This window comes from Balaenoptera musculus, chromosome 3 (assembly GCF_009873245.2).
Source record: "Balaenoptera musculus isolate JJ_BM4_2016_0621 chromosome 3, mBalMus1.pri.v3, whole genome shotgun sequence".
NCBI classification, from domain to species: domain Eukaryota; kingdom Metazoa; phylum Chordata; class Mammalia; order Artiodactyla; family Balaenopteridae; genus Balaenoptera; species Balaenoptera musculus.
Genome location: NC_045787.1, coordinates 158,359,154 through 158,378,034, shown reverse-complemented (window position 1 = coordinate 158,378,034; position 18,881 = coordinate 158,359,154). Strand labels below are relative to the sequence as shown.

The window sequence follows — 18,881 nt, the reverse complement described above, 5'->3', positions numbered from 1 at the left end:
TAACTCACAGCAAGCGATCGGTGAACATTGTGGAATGAATAACCGTCTCCGTCCCCAGCGCGTGACTCGAGTTCAAGCGGCCACAGCCTGTAGGACGAACTGTCCCCATCCTACGGGTGGGGAAACTAAGGCTGGGGAGTGGGGGCAACCACGCACTACTGGGGGGAGAGTTCGGGATGAGGCGTGCACTCTGCGTCTTGGTCGCGGGGACGCGCACGCCCAGCGGCCCGGCCGGGGGCGGGGCCAGGGCGGGGCGGGGCCGGGCTTTGGGGCGGGGCGGCGCGGTGGCCGAGCGGCGGCAGCGGCGGCAGAGGTCTCGCCAGTCCGGACAGGAGTGGGTCAAAGGCGCAGCCTGAGCCCGCCATGGAGCAGCCCAAGAAGGCGGTGGTGGTGACGGGTACGCGGGTAGTGCGCTGATGGCGGCCGCGGCAGCGGCGGCCCGTGGCTGGGGCGGGTCGGGCGGCTCCGGAGGCAGCGGGGCCGGAAGAAGCGCGGTGGCCCGGGTGGGGCAGGTGCTAGAAGTCGTCCCAGGTTTGGAAGATGTCATCGCCCACGGGAGCCCAGCTCAGTCCGCGCGACAGAGAAAGTGGAGAAGGGGGCGCCCCTGTGGTCCCACTGTCAGGAGTCGGGGCAGGCAAGGACGTGGGGGTCCTGCCAAGTGCCCCACACGGAGCAAGCCCCTCTGGCCTCCTTCCTTCCCCAGTCGGGGACAGGGACCCTCCGGGCACCTGTTTGTTCTGTCTACCCGGCCGGCAGGCTGGACTGGACTCCTCCCTGCCCCTCCCGAGGTCGGGTTTGTCACCACCCTCGGTCCCAGGGGACAAAGGCCGATTTGCGGGCAGGAAGTGCCCCGTGACAAGTTAATCTCTTGCCAGCCACTGCTCCCCGAGTCTTGCGCTAATGGGGGGCTGCTCCCCCGAGGCAGGGGCAGGTGAAGTTCGGGGAACCTCGGGTGCCCGGCCGTTCTTCCGCTTGTCCCAAGGACTGTCTTGGTCAAAATCTTTCCTGCCCGGGCTGTTTCTGGGTGATCCCGGACCCCCGCCCCACTGTCACCGACTCCCCAAAACTAACTGCTTCTCCCCTAGGAGACTCCACCTCGGAGCCTCGTGTGCGGTCAATTTCTGCCAGGCCTCTGGTCGGGGTGGGGGGTGGGGGGGTGCGGTATTTTGACCCTGTCAGGAGGGGTCAGAGTGAGAAATCCAGCTAAGGTTCGAGCAGGTATACTGTGGTCCAGGGAGGTTTGGGCTGGTCCTCGAATTTCCAGGAATATGGAAGAAGCCACTTATCTGACAAACAGGTGTGTCAAGTTGCCAGAGGGTCACTTTCCCCTGCAGCCCTCCTATAGCTGCTTATTTATTACTTTAGTCCTGACTCAGCAGGCAGCCACGGGACTGGGCATTTTTCTTGCATGAGCTCATTAAATCTTTACTGTCTCCATTTTGCAGAGGGGGAAACTGAGGCTCACAGAGGTCACCTTGTTTGTAAATGGCTGAGCTGGGACTCATACTTGGTCCATGCAGGAGGAGGAAAGGGGTGGAGAGGTTCTGACCCTACTTGGGGCCCCCCTGCTGTTCCAGGGAACAGTATCCCTCCCAGGGCCGTGATACCACTTGGGACACTTGGCCCAGCTGGAGTGACCCATGGTTCAATGACAGGCTTTCTTAGAGAGGTTTATTTTTTAGGTGGTGTGTTGGGGCGATTAGAAGAGGGAGGCCACAGACTCTCCTGGGTCTGTGTTTGAATCCGTGCTCTTCCATCTTCTTGCTGTGAGACCCTGGGCAGCTGGCTTCACCTCTCTGTACCTCAGTCCTGGCTCCTCTAAAATGGACCCAGGAAACACCCTTGCCTGAAAGGGAGGCACAGGGAGGCTGAATGCCACGGGCATGCAGAGCACTTAGCACATCCTCAGGTGAGAATCTGGTTTGTAAATGGGGCCTGGAGTTTGAGTGAGTAGGGAGGAGGGTGGTGGGATGACGTCTGGACAGCCTGACCTGGGAGATACCCACTTGCATCCCTTAAGGGCCGTTCCTTATCAGGCGACGATTCACAGACCGCCTGTGGCCCTGAAGTTCCAGAGTCCAGGGAAGAGGCACAAAGACAATGATAAAATTATATTTGGGGGTCAAGGATAGGGGAAGAAATTGGGAAGGGAACAAGGCCAGCCTTTTCTGGGGCAAAAGGAGGGCACTGGCTTGTTGCTGGGCATGAAGGTCAGGTGAAAGTGAGGACGACAAAGGACTCACAGCTTCTGTTAAGAGCAGACAAGTTTGTGTGGTGGAGGGCTCTGAAGGGACACTGGGTGCACCCCAGAACTTGGGACCAGGCCCCCGACATTGTCCCAGGTGGCAGCTGCTCCCGAAGCTCCTTGCTCCATTCTCCTGGATGAAAGCAGCAGCCTGGCCCTGGGCAGGCCAGGAGGGGCTGCTGGGTGGTGACATGCTGCTTTTCTTATTTTTTTCAGGGTTCGGCCCTTTTGGGGAACACACTGTGAATGCCAGCTGGATTGCAGTCCAGGTAACTGGATCCAGAGGGGAGGAATCAGGCTTGGGGCTGGGCTTACCCTGGAAATACTTGACACCAAAGAAAGGAAGGAACCTACGAAGAGACCGCCTCCCGTGAAGCTTCCTGAGAGATATTTAAGTCTGATATACACTTCCTCTAAGATAGTTACCACTGTAGCTTGCGTTTGTTGAGTGCTTGCTGTGCGCCAAGCGTTTTTTGTTGCCCAGCTTGCTGAATTCTCCCAACAGCCCTTAGGTGCAGTTATTCTTGTGCCCACTTTATGGATGAGGAAACTGAGACACAGAGAGAGCTATCTGAGGTCATCCAGCTCAGAAACCAGAGCGGCATTTCTTCGGAAGTATCCCATGCCACAGCCAGGTTTTGGGGGACCAGGCAGGGATATTGGGGGATGTATTAACCTTGTAGAGGGGGTGCAGTGACCCTCAGTGTTGCTTCCTGGCAGCTGGAGGAAGCAAAGGCTGCATATTGGGGGGGGAGGAGGTCTTTCCCGCTGTCCTGAGCCTTCCAGTTTCTTTGTCAGCTGGGACATTTGGAGGGACAGACTGGGGAACAATGGGCAGAGAGAAAGAGAGAAAAGTTTTCTCCTTATATAAATCAGATCTGCACGGACCAGAGCCAGACTGGTGTTAATCCTAGCCCATTAGCTGCTTGATTTAAAGCATCCCCTGCTTTCCACTCCAGAGCCCTGAAGTCAGAGAAAAATCCAAGCTGAAACCTCAGTGTGTCTATTCCCAGTTGAGGTGCCCCACCTTTTTTGTTACCCTTCTTCCAGACCTCAAAATCTTGGCCACATTCCTCTCCCTTTTTAAAAATTTTCACCCCACTTTGCTAGCAGAACAGAGGGACAGGATCCCCGGGACTCCACAGATGGGAGCATGTCTGAGGCCCTGCTCGTCGCACCCGCTCCCTGGAGCCCCAGACAAAAAAGAAACAGCGTGTTTCTGAAGACGTGTGTGTCTGGCTTTGTGCGAGTTTCAGACAGGAGTCTTCACGGGGCTGAGTGGACACAAAGCCGTGTGTCTGAATTCCTGGGCCCCAGACACTATGATCTGCATCTAAATAGGAGAAAAATCAATTAAACAATCTTTGGAAATCCCTCCTAGCTTTGGGACTCGGATGGTGGAAGATGGCAGCTTTTCATCCTGCTGCCGGTGGGGAAATACCCCTTATATTTCAGTCACCCATCTCTCCAGACCTCACCTCTAGAAGACTTTCAGTTTTCTTCCCAACTTTATGAGACAAGAAGAGAGAATTCTCCACCATTCCCCAGCTAAAAAAATGCCAACCTTCCCAGATCCAATTGTTTCCCTTAAAAAAACAACAACAACAAAAAAACTGGAGTTGCGTGTATGTACCCTGAGTGTGCACAGCGGTGTTCGTCCATGAAATTTTACATGTCTGTACCTCCGCAGCACCTGAGTCCAGATCAAGACCTAGAACATTCTCAGCCCCTTCTCTGTTCGTCCCCATTGCAGAAGCCCCTTGTGTCCTTTCCCAGCTACTCCCCCTGCACCCGCCAACCCCACTCCCAGGTGTAAACCTCTCTGCTGACTTTATGGCCTCCGTAGGTGCGTTTTACCTGTTCTAGAGCTTGGTGTCAGTGGAATTGCACTTGGGTCCCATGCCTTCTGCACAGCAGAGCATCTGCCGGATCCACGCATGGGGTGGCTGGTGGTGCTTTTCAGTTTCTCTGGATAAAACAGATTTGCCCGTGGAAAGGGTGTAGTCATTGGATGGGTCAAATCCATCCCTCAAGAAAATATGCCTTCAGAGTGTTCTTGGTGTGATCCAGACATGAGTTGCGGGCAACCATTGATGTCTGTCACCTCAAGCTGAAGATGGGTGTTTGGTGAGGCGGGGTGAGCAGCTGTTACTTACTGTCCCGACTGATTTTTCTGAAGCTCAAGTTGCCACCTGTGGAAGGAACTCCTCCTCCTCTGCCAGGGACCAACTAACTCACTTCTCTCTGTCTGTCTCTCCCCTTCTCTCTGTCTCTCTCTGTTTCTCTGTCACTCTCAGTCTCTCTCTGGGTGTCTCTCTCTGTCTCTCTCTCTGGGTCTCTGCCTCTCCCCTTCTCTCTTCATGTCTCTTTCCATATATCTTTCTCCCCCTCTGTCTCTCTCTCTTTGAGTTTCTCTTGGCCTCTCTGGGTCTCTGTCTCTTCCTGTCTCTGTCTCTCACTCTCCCAGTCTGTGTCTCTCTGCATGTCTGTCTTTCGCTCCCTCCTCTCTCTCTCTCTCTCTCTCTTTCTTTCTGTCTCTCTCCTCTCTCTCTTATCTGACCTTCCTTCTTCATGCCCTGGGTGAACTGGCGCCCCAGCAGAGAGTGAACTGTTTCCCACCAGCCACATTCGGGAGGTGGCAGTTCTGGGGACAGAGGGGCACCCCTCCTTTCCTCTTTCCCAGGAAAAAATGCCGCTGCCCCTAGCACCCCACACAGGAGGGACTGCATTTTTCGAGTGTCCTGTCTCCCCGTGGTTCTTGGGTGGTGGGAGTGGGATGCTGGCTGCGGGTCTTTCTCGCCCTAGGAGGCTCAGGTGGGTGTTGAGGGCTTGGACCCCCTTGGCTTGGGGCCATCTGTAGCCTTCTCTGCTCAAGTGGGGCAAGGAGGAGTCGGGTCGCAGGTCCTGGTGACTTCACAGGACAATTACTGCCACAGTGAGTCTAGACAGACCTGCTAAGGATATTAACCAGGGAACAAAGGGGGTCTTTGTTATGGGGTCAAGGGAATCGGTCAGACGCAGCCGCGCAGCGGGGTCTTGTCAGGTAGATGGGGTGTAGACAATGTGTTGTCTGGGGCGCACAAGCCCCGTTACTTTCACAGTCTGTGCTTGGCGGATGTGCTCCCTGCAGATTGTTGTGGGACTTGGGGTGCGCTGCTACCCTCCCCCCAGGAGAACTGTCCAGCCCTTTTGGAGCACAAAGTGCTCAGAGGCCAAGAATTTAGCTCGATTACGGGCCACCCACTTCTCTTAACTTCAGATGAATGGGATAGCTGCTCCTCCCCCACCATGGCCCTTATTAAAATTGGGGAATCATTTGTATAAAAACATGTACAGATCTTACGTGCCCCCATCACTTTCGTGAAAAGTATTTATGCCCATGTCACCAATACTTCGATCAAGGTGGTTGATTCCCATCGACCCAGAACATTCTTTCCTACTACCCCTCCCACCCCCCCCCACCCCCGCTCCCCATCACTCCTCAGCTGCCTCCTGAGCTCCGTCACCACAGATGAGTTTTGCCTGGTCTCAGGCTGCAAACAAATGAATGGGATGGCACAGCCTCTGTGTCCCTCTGGCGCCGGCTGCTTTTGCTTAGCCTGTATTGGTGTGTGTGTGTGTGTGTGTGTGTGGCGGGGGGACAACTGTCTCCTTTCCCGACCCACCCCTCCTCCCATTGGCACTGACACTGGGGGCTTCAGGGTTTGCTCCCTAAGAATAAAGCAACAAGGATGCCCCTCTCGGGGTCTCTGGCGAGCATGTGGACGCCTCTCCGTGGGGATGCTGGCCATGGGGTGTGTGTATTTCTTTGATGGTGGGTTTCTTAGTTTATTTTTTCCCCCAGATGGGGAGGGGGTAGGTGGGGACCCAGAGGACATGAGGAGGAAAGGTTAGGACAAGAAGGTGACTCACTCCATGGCTCCCCGGTGGCACCAGGTCATTTCCTACCATCAAAAGTCGATGTGGGCAATGCTTCCCACTGATGCTTGGTAAACATCACCCAGTGGGAGAGACCCTTGAGTTACTCTGGGCGGGCAGTGGTGCTCGGCATGTAGCGCCTGTTCTGCTGGGTGAAGGGAGAGGGGCAGAGACAGGATCCATGAGGCGGGGCTGCTGCCCTGAGCTGGGGGTCCGACCTTGGCGTATCACATGGCATGGGGGCCACCGGGAGGGTTACTGCGCCGTATAGAGGGTTCCTTGGCTTGGTCACTAACCGAGTTAGTAGCATCCTCAGTACCCCACACCCCCGCCCATAGAGATTCTTCCACCAAATTGACTTGCCTGGGCATATGGGTGGCCTGTCCCGTGGACAGCTTTGGGGCCAACTCCCTGAGTGAAACTCTGAACAAATAAAGATGATCCTTTTAAGTCCTCACTTAACCCGGGAGATGGATTCTTTTCATTACTGGCCTTTCAACATGTTGCCAGAAAGCGCTGCCAGGGCCATGGGGAAAAGAAACAGGGGAGAGGGCAGGGAAATTTCAAGCTGTGGGGGACAGGAGGGTAAGAAAAAGTGGGGTCGTGGTTGACAGGATGTAAAGATAGATGAGATTATTTACCTTATGCTGAGAGGTCTTTGCTGGAGATTTCTCCTCCCAGCCATGGCAGGAGAGGATGACAAAGAAGTCCTTTCACACCCAGATTCCCCAAGTGTTAACATTGTATTACATTTGCTCTTTCTCTATAGATAAATAGGTAGGTAGATAAATATAGTTTAAAAATTTTTTTGACTTCCAAGTCATTTTTTAAACTGTGGTAAAATATATATAACATAAACTTTACCACCTTAACCATTATTAAGTGTACAGTTGAGTGGCATTAAGTACATTCACATTGTTTTGCAGCCATCACCATCATTGGTTTCCAGAACTTTTTCATCTTCCTAAACTGAAACCCTGTCCCCATTAAACACTAACTGTTCTTTCCTCACTCTCCCAGCCCCTGGCAACTACCACATTATCCTTTCTGTCTCTCTGGATCTGACTACGCTAGGGACCTCATATAAATGGAAGCATACAGTTTTGTGCTTTTGTGCCTGGCTTATTTCATTTAGCATAATGTTTTCAAGGTTCATTCGTGTTGTAGCACGTGTCAGAATTTCCTTCCTCTTGAAGGTTGATTTATATCCCATTGCCTGGTCTCAAGCTGTATATACCCCATTTTGCTTATCCATTAATTGGTCAGTAGACACCCGGGTTGCTTCTACATTTTAGCTCTTATGAATAATGCAGCCATGAACATGGGCCTACAAATATCTCTTCAATATCCTGCTTTCAGGCCTTGCGGGTATACACCCTGAAGTGGAATGACTGCATCCTATGGTAATTCTGTGTCTAATATTTTGAGGAACTGTCATGCTCTGTGTCATTTAGGGGTCAGTTGGCAGACATGATACTCCTCTATCCCTAAATAAGTCACCGTATATTTCCTAAAACACAGCCTCAGCACAGTGATCAAAATCAAGCTTATTGGACATTGATACAATTCTATAATCTACAGCCCTTATTCAGATTTTGCCAACCACCCTGTTAATGTCCTTCACAGCGGAAGAAAGTTCCAGATTATATGTAGGGTTCAGTTGTCCCACTTCTTTAATCCCCTGTGGTCTGGAAAGTTCCTCAGTCTTCCTTTGTGTCTCATGGCATGACATGTTTGCTAAGAACTGCTCAATCCTTTGGAGAGTGTCCGTCAGGGTGGCTCCTCCAGTGTTTTCCTCATGACTAGATGGAGGCTGTGTGTGTATTTGGGGCAGGAATCCCACAGAAGTAATGTTGTGTCCTTCTCCGTGCATCATATCAGGAGGCACTGGATATATTGATGTGTCTCATTCTTGGTATCATTGACCTTGATCACTTGCTAAAGGTGAGGTCTGATGGATTTCTTCTTGGCAAAGTTACTATCTTGCCCTTTGTGATGAAAAAGTATCCCATAGAGAGATACTTTGAGACCATATTAGCATCCCCTGGTGAGTCTCACCTGAATCAGTTATTATTTTAGTATGATGCTTGCCAAATGATGGTTTTCTAATTCCATCTTTCCTTCGACACTTTTTATGACCTTCTGTGAGTTTATTTGTATCTGCATGGACTCATGGGTACTGACTGTCTTCAACAGATGATAACCTCTTCCTCTTAATTTTTTTTTTAATTTTTATTTTATATTGGAGTATAGTTGGTTTACAGTGTTGTGTTAGTTTCAGGTGTACAACAAAGTGATTCAGTTATACATATACATATATCTCTTCTTTTTCAGATTCTTTTCCTGTATAGGTTATTACGTCTTACTCTCTTAATTTTGATGTTCAAATTGTCCCAGATTTGGCACATGGCAGCCCCTTCAGGCTGGCTCCTGTATCATTCTTGAGCACTTCCTTCCTTTTTGGTTTCAGGCTCACTTTTTGGAAATGCTTTTTTTTTTTTTTAACATTTTTTTTTTATTCAAACAGAAATTCACAACAATTATAAACATCCTCATCAGTTCACTCAGTCCCATGTAATTAATTTTTTTCATCTTGATCTTTTGTTAGCACTTTTATGAATTCATCAGTTTTCCATTAGAGTTCTGAAAATGCTTATTCATTCAGTTCAGCAGTATAGTCAATTACCAGAAACCTGCACTTGTCAGAGTCTTTTCCATGAATTCCTTGAAGATGAAACCCTTTTATAGGAGCATTTTTGCAAAAGCATCAGAGTACACCCAGAACTGTCTGTAAATGACAAAAGACTTAAAAATGACCACGGTTAAAGATTTGATGAAAGTTCATAATAATGCAATTGACAAGGAAATTTAGTTATTTCTGAGATACACATTTTAAAGTAATAACTAGAATTATGACTTATAACATACCAGAACATATAAGATTTTTAGGAATTTCATGTAATGTCTGAAACATTTATATTAACATATTTCCATACAAATAACCCAAAGAAAGTTTAGTATTACTTTTTTTTAATTTTTGAATTTTATTATTATTTTTTTATACAGCAGGTTCTTATTAGTCATCAGTTTTATACACATCAGTGTATGCATGTCAATTTCACATGTATTTTCACAATAATTTTAGATTTACAGAGAAATTACAAAGATAATACAAAGAGTTCCCACATACCCCTTACTCGATTTCCCCTAGTGTTAACATACATAATGACTACATATCTCAAAATGAGGAAATCAACATTGGTCCATTACTGTTAACTAAACTCCAGTCTTTATTCGAGTTTCACGAGTTTTCCCACTAATGTCCTTTTTCTGCTCCAGGATCCCATCCAGGACACTACACTGCATTTAGTAGGGCATCCTTCCCCCCGCATTTTTCTGATTTCTACCTGAGTATTGGATGTCAGATGCTTTGTATGCTTTTAAAAAAAACTGAGATACAATTTTATGGGATATAATCATGTACCATAAAATTCACGCTTTTAAAGTGTATAATTTAACAGTTTATAATATAGTCACAGAGTTGTACAACCATCACTTCCATCTAATTCCAGAACATTTTCATCACCCCAAAAGAAGCCCATACCCATTAACTATCACTCCCATTCCTCCTTTTCCTCAGGTAACCGCTAATTTACCTTCTGTCTCTATGGATTTGCCTTTTCTGGACATTTCATATAAATGGAATCACAAGACGTGGCCTTTTATGTCTCCTTTCACTCAGCATAACATTTTCGAGGTCTGTCCCTGTTGTAGCATGAATCAATGCTTCACTCCTTTTCATGGCTGAGTAATATTTCATTGTATGGATGAACCATGTTTTGTTTATTTGTTGATGGGCATTTGGGTTATTTCCACCTTTTGGTTATATGAGTAATGCTACATGGACATTCACATACAAGTTTTTGTGTGCATGTAGGTCTTCATTTCTCTTAGGGGTATGTGTGTGTATCAAGAGGGGAATTGCTGGGTCTTATAGGAATTCTGGGTCCACCTTTGTACTTTCCCTGTCCCATCCCTGAAATGAGCAGCTTCTCCAAGAAAACCTTCATTCTTTTAGCAGAGAATTGTAGTTAAAGCTGGAAGCTGGGAGCTGGGTGTGCTCACTGCTACTAGGATATCATCGCTTCTGAGCTCTGGCAGTTGACAGAACAGGAAAGTAGAGGTGTGTACATTCACACACAAACACACACACCAGCACCCATTTCTATATCAAAACCCTGGAATTTGCACAGATGTCTTCAATTTTGATCCAACACCACAGACTTGTGACCCCTTCCTCTGACATTGTGAATCCCCTCCCCTCATGATCCCCAGTGTGTTCACTTCTTTGATCAATCCTAGAATAAACAGAAAGGAATTTCAGAATTACCTACTCATGCTTCCCCCAAAGAAAGCCTACTTATTAGAATTTAGTATTTGCTTATGGTTCTTTTTGTCTTTAGCTTGAGGGCAGAGTCCAAACAATGTATTCAAAAAAATTACTTGAGTTACTTTTTATTTATTCAATATTTATTTATTTATTTTAAATTGAAGTGTAGTTGATTTACAATGTTGTGTTTGTTTCTGGCATACAGCAAAGTGATTCATATGTGTGTGTGCATGTATATATGTATGTGTGTATATATGTATATGTATATATTCTTTTTCAGAGTCTTTTCCATCATATTTTATTACAAGATATTAAATATAGTTCCCTGTGCTATACAGTGGGACCTTGTTGTTTATCTACTTGGGTTAGTTTTTTTTTTTTTTTTAACTTGAGTTAATTTTAAAAGGAATAACTTAAAAATATTTTTGGAGGAAGAGAGAAGTGCTTTAAATTATTTTTGAAATATTTCATACATGAAAAGTATACACACACTCTATATAGGGCAAACGTGAAATTATGGTGGCTCTGTATTTAATATAATGTGTTTTAGAAAAAGCATATATAACTAGCACATCACGTCTTGTAACTTCATGGATACTGTCACCTAGGGATGAGGCTACATTTATTTAAGGGAAAAAATGAAATGATTGAGTTTGAGAAAAATATTAAGTAATATTAGCTCCACTGGGGAAACGGAGCTGAGCATGGTGGGCCTATAGTCTGGGGCTTGGGGAAAGGTGTTCTGTGCCTCTAAGCTCATGACTTTCTGGAAAACTCACTTTTCTTTTTTTTTTTTTTAATTAATTAATTTATTATTTTATTTTTGGCCGCGTTGGGTGTTCATTGCTGCGCGCGGGCTTTCTCTAGTTGCAGCGAGCGGGCGCTACTCTTTTTTGCAGCGCGCGGGCTTCTCATTGCGGTGGCTTCTCTTGTTGCGGAGCACGGGCTCTAGGTGCGTGGGCTTCAGTAGTTGTGGTGCGCGGGCTCAGTAGTTGTGGTGCGCGGGCTTAGCTGCTCCGCGGCATGTGGGATCTTCCCGGACCAGGGCTCGAACCCGTGTCCCCTGCATTGGCAGGCAGATTTTTTTTTTTAATTTTAATTTATTTATTTATGGCTCTGTTGGGTCTTCGTTTCTTGTGCGAGGGCTTTCTCTAGTTGTGGCAAGCGGGGGCCACTCTTCATCATGGTGCGCAGGCCTCTCACTATCGCGACCTCTCTTGTTGCGGAGCACAGGCTCCAGACGCACAGGCTCAGTAATTGTGGCTCACGGGCCCAGTTGCTCCGCGGCATGTGGGATCCTCCCAGACCAGGGCTCGAACCTGTGTCCCCTGCGTTGGCAGGCAGATACTCAGCCACTGCGGCAGGCAGATTTTTAACCACTATGCCACCAGGGAAGTCCCCACTTTTCTTAAAAATGAAAAGTTTGTGTAACCCCATTTCCCCTACATGTTCAAGATCCTGATAAAGGGACACAATTCATCATTTAAGGGAAATGAGGAGGACCCCAGATTGGGTGCCTTCACATATCTGGGTCCTTCCTCCTGGCCAGGCCATTGGGAATTTGAAATTCCTGCAAATTATGTGTGTGTGGAGGGCTTGGAAGTGGATATTTACTCTGTAGATTTTATTTTATTTCACTTCATTTCATTTCATTTTATTATTTTTTTTGGCCATGCTGCATGGCAGGTGGGATCTTGGTTCCCCAACCAGGGATTGAACCTGAGCCCCCTGCAGTGGAAGCTCAGAGTCTTAACCACTGGACCTCCAGGGAAGTCCCATACTCCGTAGATTTTAGGTTTTCCATTGAGATTGAGAGAAAGGGCAGAAAGGAATTCCAGAAAGTTGTGGAGGATTTAAAATTGGAATCTGACAGTTCCCAGCTTTCAACAAATGAAGTACAGTTGGTAAAGAGCCAAATTCAAAATCTCCAGTGGAGAGAGTCTGGTGCACAGGGAACGGCTTGGGCTGCAGGGAATAATGTGCTCAGATCCTGGACTCAGGGGCAGAGGCCCGAGGGAAGCTGTTTGTCTTCCTGTTAACAGGCTCCTGACGGACTTCCCTGGCAGTCCAGTGGTTGAGACTTTGCCTTCCAATGCAGGGGGTGCAGGTTCAATCCCTGGTTGGGGAGCTAAGATCCCACATGCCTCATGGCCCAAAACACAAAAACATAAAACAGAAGCAATATTGTAACAAATTCAATAAAGACTTTTAAAAAAATGGTTCACGTTAAAAAAAAAAATCTTAACAGGCTCCTGAGAGCCCCTGGTGTCAGCACACAGCAGATGCCTTTAGGGTCTGTGTTCAGGGAGCAATTCAAGGGTAAGGAGATGGATATAGACTGTAGCTTCCTGCTTTTTCTTTTTCAAATTGTGATAAAATATACATAACATAAAATTTACTATTTGAACAATTTGTAAGTGTACAGCTGAGTGGCATCAAGTACATTGACACTGTTGTGCAACCATAACCATCATCCGTCTCCAGAACTTGTTCATCTTCCCAAAATGAAATCCTGTCCCCATTAAACACTAACTGCCCATTCTCCCCTCTCCCCAGTCCCTGGCGCCCGTCATTCTACTTTCTGTCTTTATGAATCTGACTGCTCTAGAGACCTCATATAAGTGAAATCATACAGCTTTTGTTCTTTCGTGTCTGGCTTCTTTCATTCAGCATAATGTTTTCAAGGTTCATCCATGTTGTAGCATCTGTCAGAATTTCCTTCTTTAAGGCTGAAGAGTATTCTATTGTATGGATATACCCAATTTTATTTATCCATTCATTAGCTGATGGACATATGGGTTGTTTCCATCTTTTGGCTATTGTAAATAATGCTGCTATGAACAAGGATATACAAATATCTGTTCAAGATCCTGCTTTCAGTTCTTTTGGATACATACCTGGATGTGGAGTTGCTGGATCATATGGTAATTCTTTGTTTAATTTTTTGTGGAACCACCAAGCTGTTTTCCACAGGGGCTGCACCATTTTACATTCCCACCAGCAGTGAACAAGTGTTCCGATTTCTCCACATCTTTGTCAACACTTGTTACTTTCCATTTTTTTTTAAGATATCCTGGTGGGTGTGAATAACATCTCACTGTGGTTTTGATGTGCATTTCCCTAATGACTAATAATGCTGAGCATCTTTTCTTGTGCTTATTGGGCACTTGTATAGCTTCTTTGAAGAAATGTCTATTCATGTCCTTTGCCCATTTTAAAATTAAGTTGTTAGGTTTTTATTATTATTATTATTGAGTTGTAAGCATTCTTTATATACAGTTGACCCTTGAACAACTTGGGCGTTAGGGGCACCAACCTTCTGCACAGTGGAAAACCCGTCTGTAACTTACAGTCAGTCTTCCATATGCTTTGTTCCTCCATATCCACAGTTCTGCATCTGCAGATTCAACCAAGCTTGAATTGTGTGGTGCTGAGGTATTTACTGTTGAAAATAAATCTGCATATAAGTGGACCCGTGCCGTTCAAATCCGTGTTGTTCAAGGGTCAACTGTATTCTAGATATAGATCCCTTGTCAGATATACGGTTTGCAAATATTTTCTTTCATCCCAGGTGCTTTTTCATTCTATTTATTGCATCCTTTGATTCACAATTTTTTTTTCATTTTTATGAAATCTTAATTTCTCTATTTTTTTCTTTTATTGTCTGTACTTTTGGTGCCATTGAATTTGTTTTTAAGGTGGAAAAGAGCTCACTGGGTCTCCTTTTGGGGATTAAGGGAAGTTTCATTTATAAACCCTTAAGTTTTTCCCCTGCCTCTAGTATATACTGAGTCTGAGGTCAGAAGAGCAGGCTTTGGGAGTTCCCTGGTGGCCTGGTAGTTAGGATTCTGGGCTTTCACTGCTGTGGCCCGGGTTCAATCCCTGGTCGGGGAACTAAGATCCTGCAAGCCTTGTGGTGTGGCCAAAAGAAAAAAAAAAGAAAGAAAGAAAAGAAAAGCAGGCTTCAATTTGATAGTATCACTCACTAGCATACATGTTCTGATCTTGTACTGCAACTAGGTCACTTTTTAGCATTTATGCTTCACACATGGGTGTGAGAAATGTGCACAAGGATGCTTGCTGCAGTATGGCTTAAAACTGAGGAAAATTGGAAGCCATTTAAATATTCCAGTGTAGGGGAATGTTTAAATCCAGCTAATTTCCGAGATGGAATATTATGCAGCAGGGAAAAGGGAAGGAACAAGATTTACATTTAATAATGTAGCTAGATCTCCAAAACCAACTGCTGAGTGGAGAAAGCATAGTTGCTGAAGGATGCAATAGATGTAAAAATAAATACTATGTGTTTTCTCAGATAGGTGTGTAGAAGGGATAGAAATAGGTCTGCATGGATGTGTGTGCTGTTAACAGTATCTTCTTCTGAAGTATGGGAATGGGACCCAGACTCGGGGTGAGGGGGCTTCAAACTTGATTTGTCTGGCTTTTTAAAAATATACCAACTGTTTTCATGTCCTTATCTACTAATTCTACCATCTGTGTTGTTTCTGGTCCTGTTTCTTTTCTTCTTCTTTCTTTTTTTTTTTTTTGGCCGTGCCACGTGGCTTGAGGGATCTTAGTTTCCTGACCAGGGATTGAACCCGGGCCATCGGCAGTGAAAGCGTGAAATCCTAATCACTGGACCACCAGGGAATTCCCTGGTCCTGTTTCTTTTCTTTTCTTTTTTAAATTTATATTTACAATAGTTACATAGCAGGGTTTTTTCTTTCTTTTTAAAAAATATTTATTTTATTTTTGGCTGCGTTGGGTCTTCGTTGCTGCGTGCAGTCTTTTGTTAGTTGTGGCGAGCAGGGACTACTCTTTGATGAGGTGCACGGGCTTCTCATTGCAGTGGCTTCTCTTGCTGCGGAGCTTGGGCTCTAGGCGCTCGGGCTTCAGTCGTTGTGGCTCACGGGCCTAGTTGCTCCGCTGCATGTGGGATCTTCCTGGACCAGGGCTTGAACCCGTGCCCCCTGCATTGGCAGGCGGATTCTTAACCACTGCGCCACCAGGGAAGCCCCCGGTCCTGTTTCTATTGATTGATTTTTCTCTTCATTATGGGTGGTAGCTTTTGGCTTCTTTGCATGCCTGGTAAGTTTCAACTGGTGCCAGATCTTGTGAATTTTACCTTGTGGCATGCTGTATACTTCTGTATTTCCTCAAAATATTCTTGAGCTTTGTTCTGGGATACAATTAAGCTACTGGAAATAGTTCCTTTCCAGGCTTGCTGTTCAGTTTTGTTAGGCAGGACCAGAGCAGTCTTCACTCTGGGGCTAATTTTTCTCCACTTCCTTGTGAAGTTTTTCCACTCTGGCTGGTGGGAACAAGTATTTCCAACCCGGTGTGAGCTCGGAGGCTTGTTCCCTCTGTTCCTTTCAAGTGGCTCTATCCCTGGCCTCTGCATGCGTGTAAACCCATCAGGCCTCGGACCCTCAAAAGATCTCTGGATCAACTTCTAGACTGATCTCTCTCTCTCTTCCTCCCTCTCTCTCCCTCTCTCTTCCTCTCTCCCTCTCTACCCACTCTCTCCTTTCTACCTACTTCCCTCCTCCCCTTCCCCTCCCCACTCCGCTCCCTCCCCCTACCTCCTCTTCCCCCCAGGTACCTCCTGTCCAGGACTCCACCCTGCAAACTGTAGCCTTCTTACACTTTCTAGAACCTCAGCTTTGACTCCTCAACTCCACGTCTGAAAACTGTTATTTTAAACATTTTGTCTATTTTTTTTTTTCACTTATGCCACATTAGGCAGAAAAAGTCACTTGGATTTTTTTTTTTAAAAGGAAACACATTAATGTTTTAAGATATAATTTAACATTGTTTTATTTTTTCTAGTTTCGTCTATTGTTTTATTTTTTCTCCCTATGACATGGGTACTACTGTTCACCCATTTACAGATGAGGGAACTAAAGTACAGAGAGGTTGAGTGACTTACCCAGGGTCACCCAGCCAGGGAGTGAGGGTAGGGGAGGGAGAACAAACCTGGTCGCCTGGCTTTAGAGGCTCCACTCCTGATTCCTACCCTCCTCCATCCATGCAATTAAGAGCTGCTTTTTTCCTTTTTTAAAAAATTGAGATGAACTTGCATAGTATAAAACTAACTATTTTAAAGTGTACAAATCAGTGGCATTTATTACATTCACAGTGTTGTCCAACCACCACCTCTATTTAATTCCAGAACATCTTTGTCATCCAAAAAGGAAATCCTGTCCCCGTTAGCAGTCACTCCCCATCCCCAGTCCCCAAGCCCCTGGCAACCATTGATCTGCTTTCTGTCTCTGTGGATTTGCCTGTTCTGGACATTTCACAGAAACAGAGTCATATAATATGTGACCTTTTGTGTCTGGCTTTTTTCATGCAGCATGATGTTTTCAAGGTTCATCCACATTGTAGCATGTGTCAGTGCTTCATTCCTTTTCATGGCTGAGTAATATTCCACTGTATGGATGGACCACATTTTGTTTATATCCTTTCATCCAGTGATGGATACTTGGGCTGTCTCTGCCTTTCGGCTGTTGCAAATAGTGAGGAGCTACTTTTAAATGTAGGAAAGGATGAAAAGGAAAAGGGTCACAGCCAGCAGTGAGTCCAAACCCCCACTTACAGTTAAGAAAAACAAGGCACCTCAGGAGGGTCGGGTATTTGCCCAGGCTCACCTGGGTCTGTATTTGTTCTCAGTCCAAGCTTGAACTGCTCACTTGCTCAGCCGACATTCACCAGCACCTAATGTGTACACATCTTGGGCCGTGGCCAGGACATTGACCTGTGGGACCGAGAGAGCATGTAAAGCAGGCTGGGCATCCAGAATGTCTTCTTGGGAGGCTAAGACATGAAGGCTAAGGAGTCAACTGACCGGAAAGTGATGGGAAGAGCATTCTAAGCAGAGGGAATAGCCAGTGCAAAGGCCCTGAGGCAGGAGTGAGTCTGGTATGTGGGAGGCTGTGTTGGGGGAAGTGAGCAAAAGGGGGACAAAGGGAGAGGAGGGCAGCATCCCGACCCCTCAGGGCATCGTGGGCCATGGTGGGGAGTTGAGATTTTTATTCTGAGCGTGGCAGGAGCCACAGCAGGGCGGAAGCAGGGGAAGGCTGCGTTGTGATTTTAGATGCTGCCTTGGGGGACAAGAGGCTGGGGCAGTGCTGGGGAAGAGATGGGGCTTGGTCTCCAAATCAATTTGCCAGACAAAACTTGGGTGTATCCAACAAACGTCAAGCAAACAGTGGTCTATAACATCCTATTATTTTTAATGTGTGGCCATTCAAAATAATCACTCCGGGCGTGCAGCATGCACAAACAGGGTGAATATTGATAAAATCACGGGAATGGAAACAGGGAGCACAGATCTAAAACCTCCAGCGCTTCTCAGGGGTTCGATGGTGTAAAAAACAATACGGTCAGGTAGGAATCATAGTTGTGTGTCAGCGAGCACCAGGCCTGCCTCGTCTCTGAATCCACAAACCCCTTGAAGAAAGTCCCCTCTGATTCCCATCACCACAGTCCAGGGAGTTGAGAAGACAAAGGAGCATGAAGAATAAAAATATTAGTGACCAAGAAAAATGATTGTGGGAGAAATTAAATATTTTACAAAGTTTTCTCTTTAGTGTCTTTTAAAATAGATTTCACACAAAATATAACCACCCTCCCCCCCAGCCCTCTACCCATCAGTGTCTGCAGCTCACCGTGCACCACGTTTGGGGAGCAGGTTTGTGCTCTGCCCTCTTCTGTCTGGCGGGGAGGGCTTCCTGATCTCACACGTAACTGGGCTTAGCAAGAGCGCTGGGGTCCCAGATCCTGGTGTTGGCATTTGAGACTCCCCCTACACACACACCTGCCTCACCCCACCTACCCTCCAGATGTCCTTGTCTCCAGGGGACCTCTTTGGGGAGCAATTTGGAATTATCTATCAGTGAGGAAGGACCTGCTGTTCTAGGCATCGGATACTCTCCAGAGCAACTGCAGTCAGTGGGGCGCAGAGTTGGGATAGCGTGGGTAGCAAGGTCAAGGCAACCAGAGAAAGAAATCCTGCAGCCGCTGCAGGAGATGCAAGAACTCACCTCTAGGGACTCCCCTGGTGGTCCAGTGGTTAGGACTCCACACTTTCACTGCCGTGGGCCTGGGTTCAGTTCCTGGTCGGGGAACTAAGATCCCACAAGCCGCGCAGCGTGGCAAAAAAAAAAAAGATAAGAGCTCACCTCTAGTGAATTCGGCAAGGCCAGATGCAAAAAATGCTTCTCCTGGGACCTGCCCATAGAACTCTGTAACATCCGCCAGTGGTAGCATGTCCAAATTACTGCATGAGATCTGAGAATAATCTGAAACAGCCTGACCGATAATCAT

At 46.7% G+C, this 18,881-nt stretch overlaps 1 protein-coding gene across 3 annotated transcripts in view; it reads left to right on the top strand.

The window, feature by feature from the left end:
• Positions 1-274: 274 nt before the first annotated feature.
• The window catches only part of PGPEP1 (pyroglutamyl-peptidase I), a 46,989-nt gene continuing 28,382 nt past the window's right edge, over positions 275-18,881 (top strand). For all 3 annotated transcript variants that reach the window (XM_036848175.1, XM_036848177.1, XM_036848176.1), the window contains exons 1-2: positions 275-397; positions 2,462-2,514. In XM_036848175.1, coding sequence (XP_036704070.1) covers positions 364-397; positions 2,462-2,514 — 87 coding nt within the window. In that variant the 5' untranslated portion in view covers positions 275-363. The remainder of the gene's footprint in view (positions 398-2,461; positions 2,515-18,881) is intronic.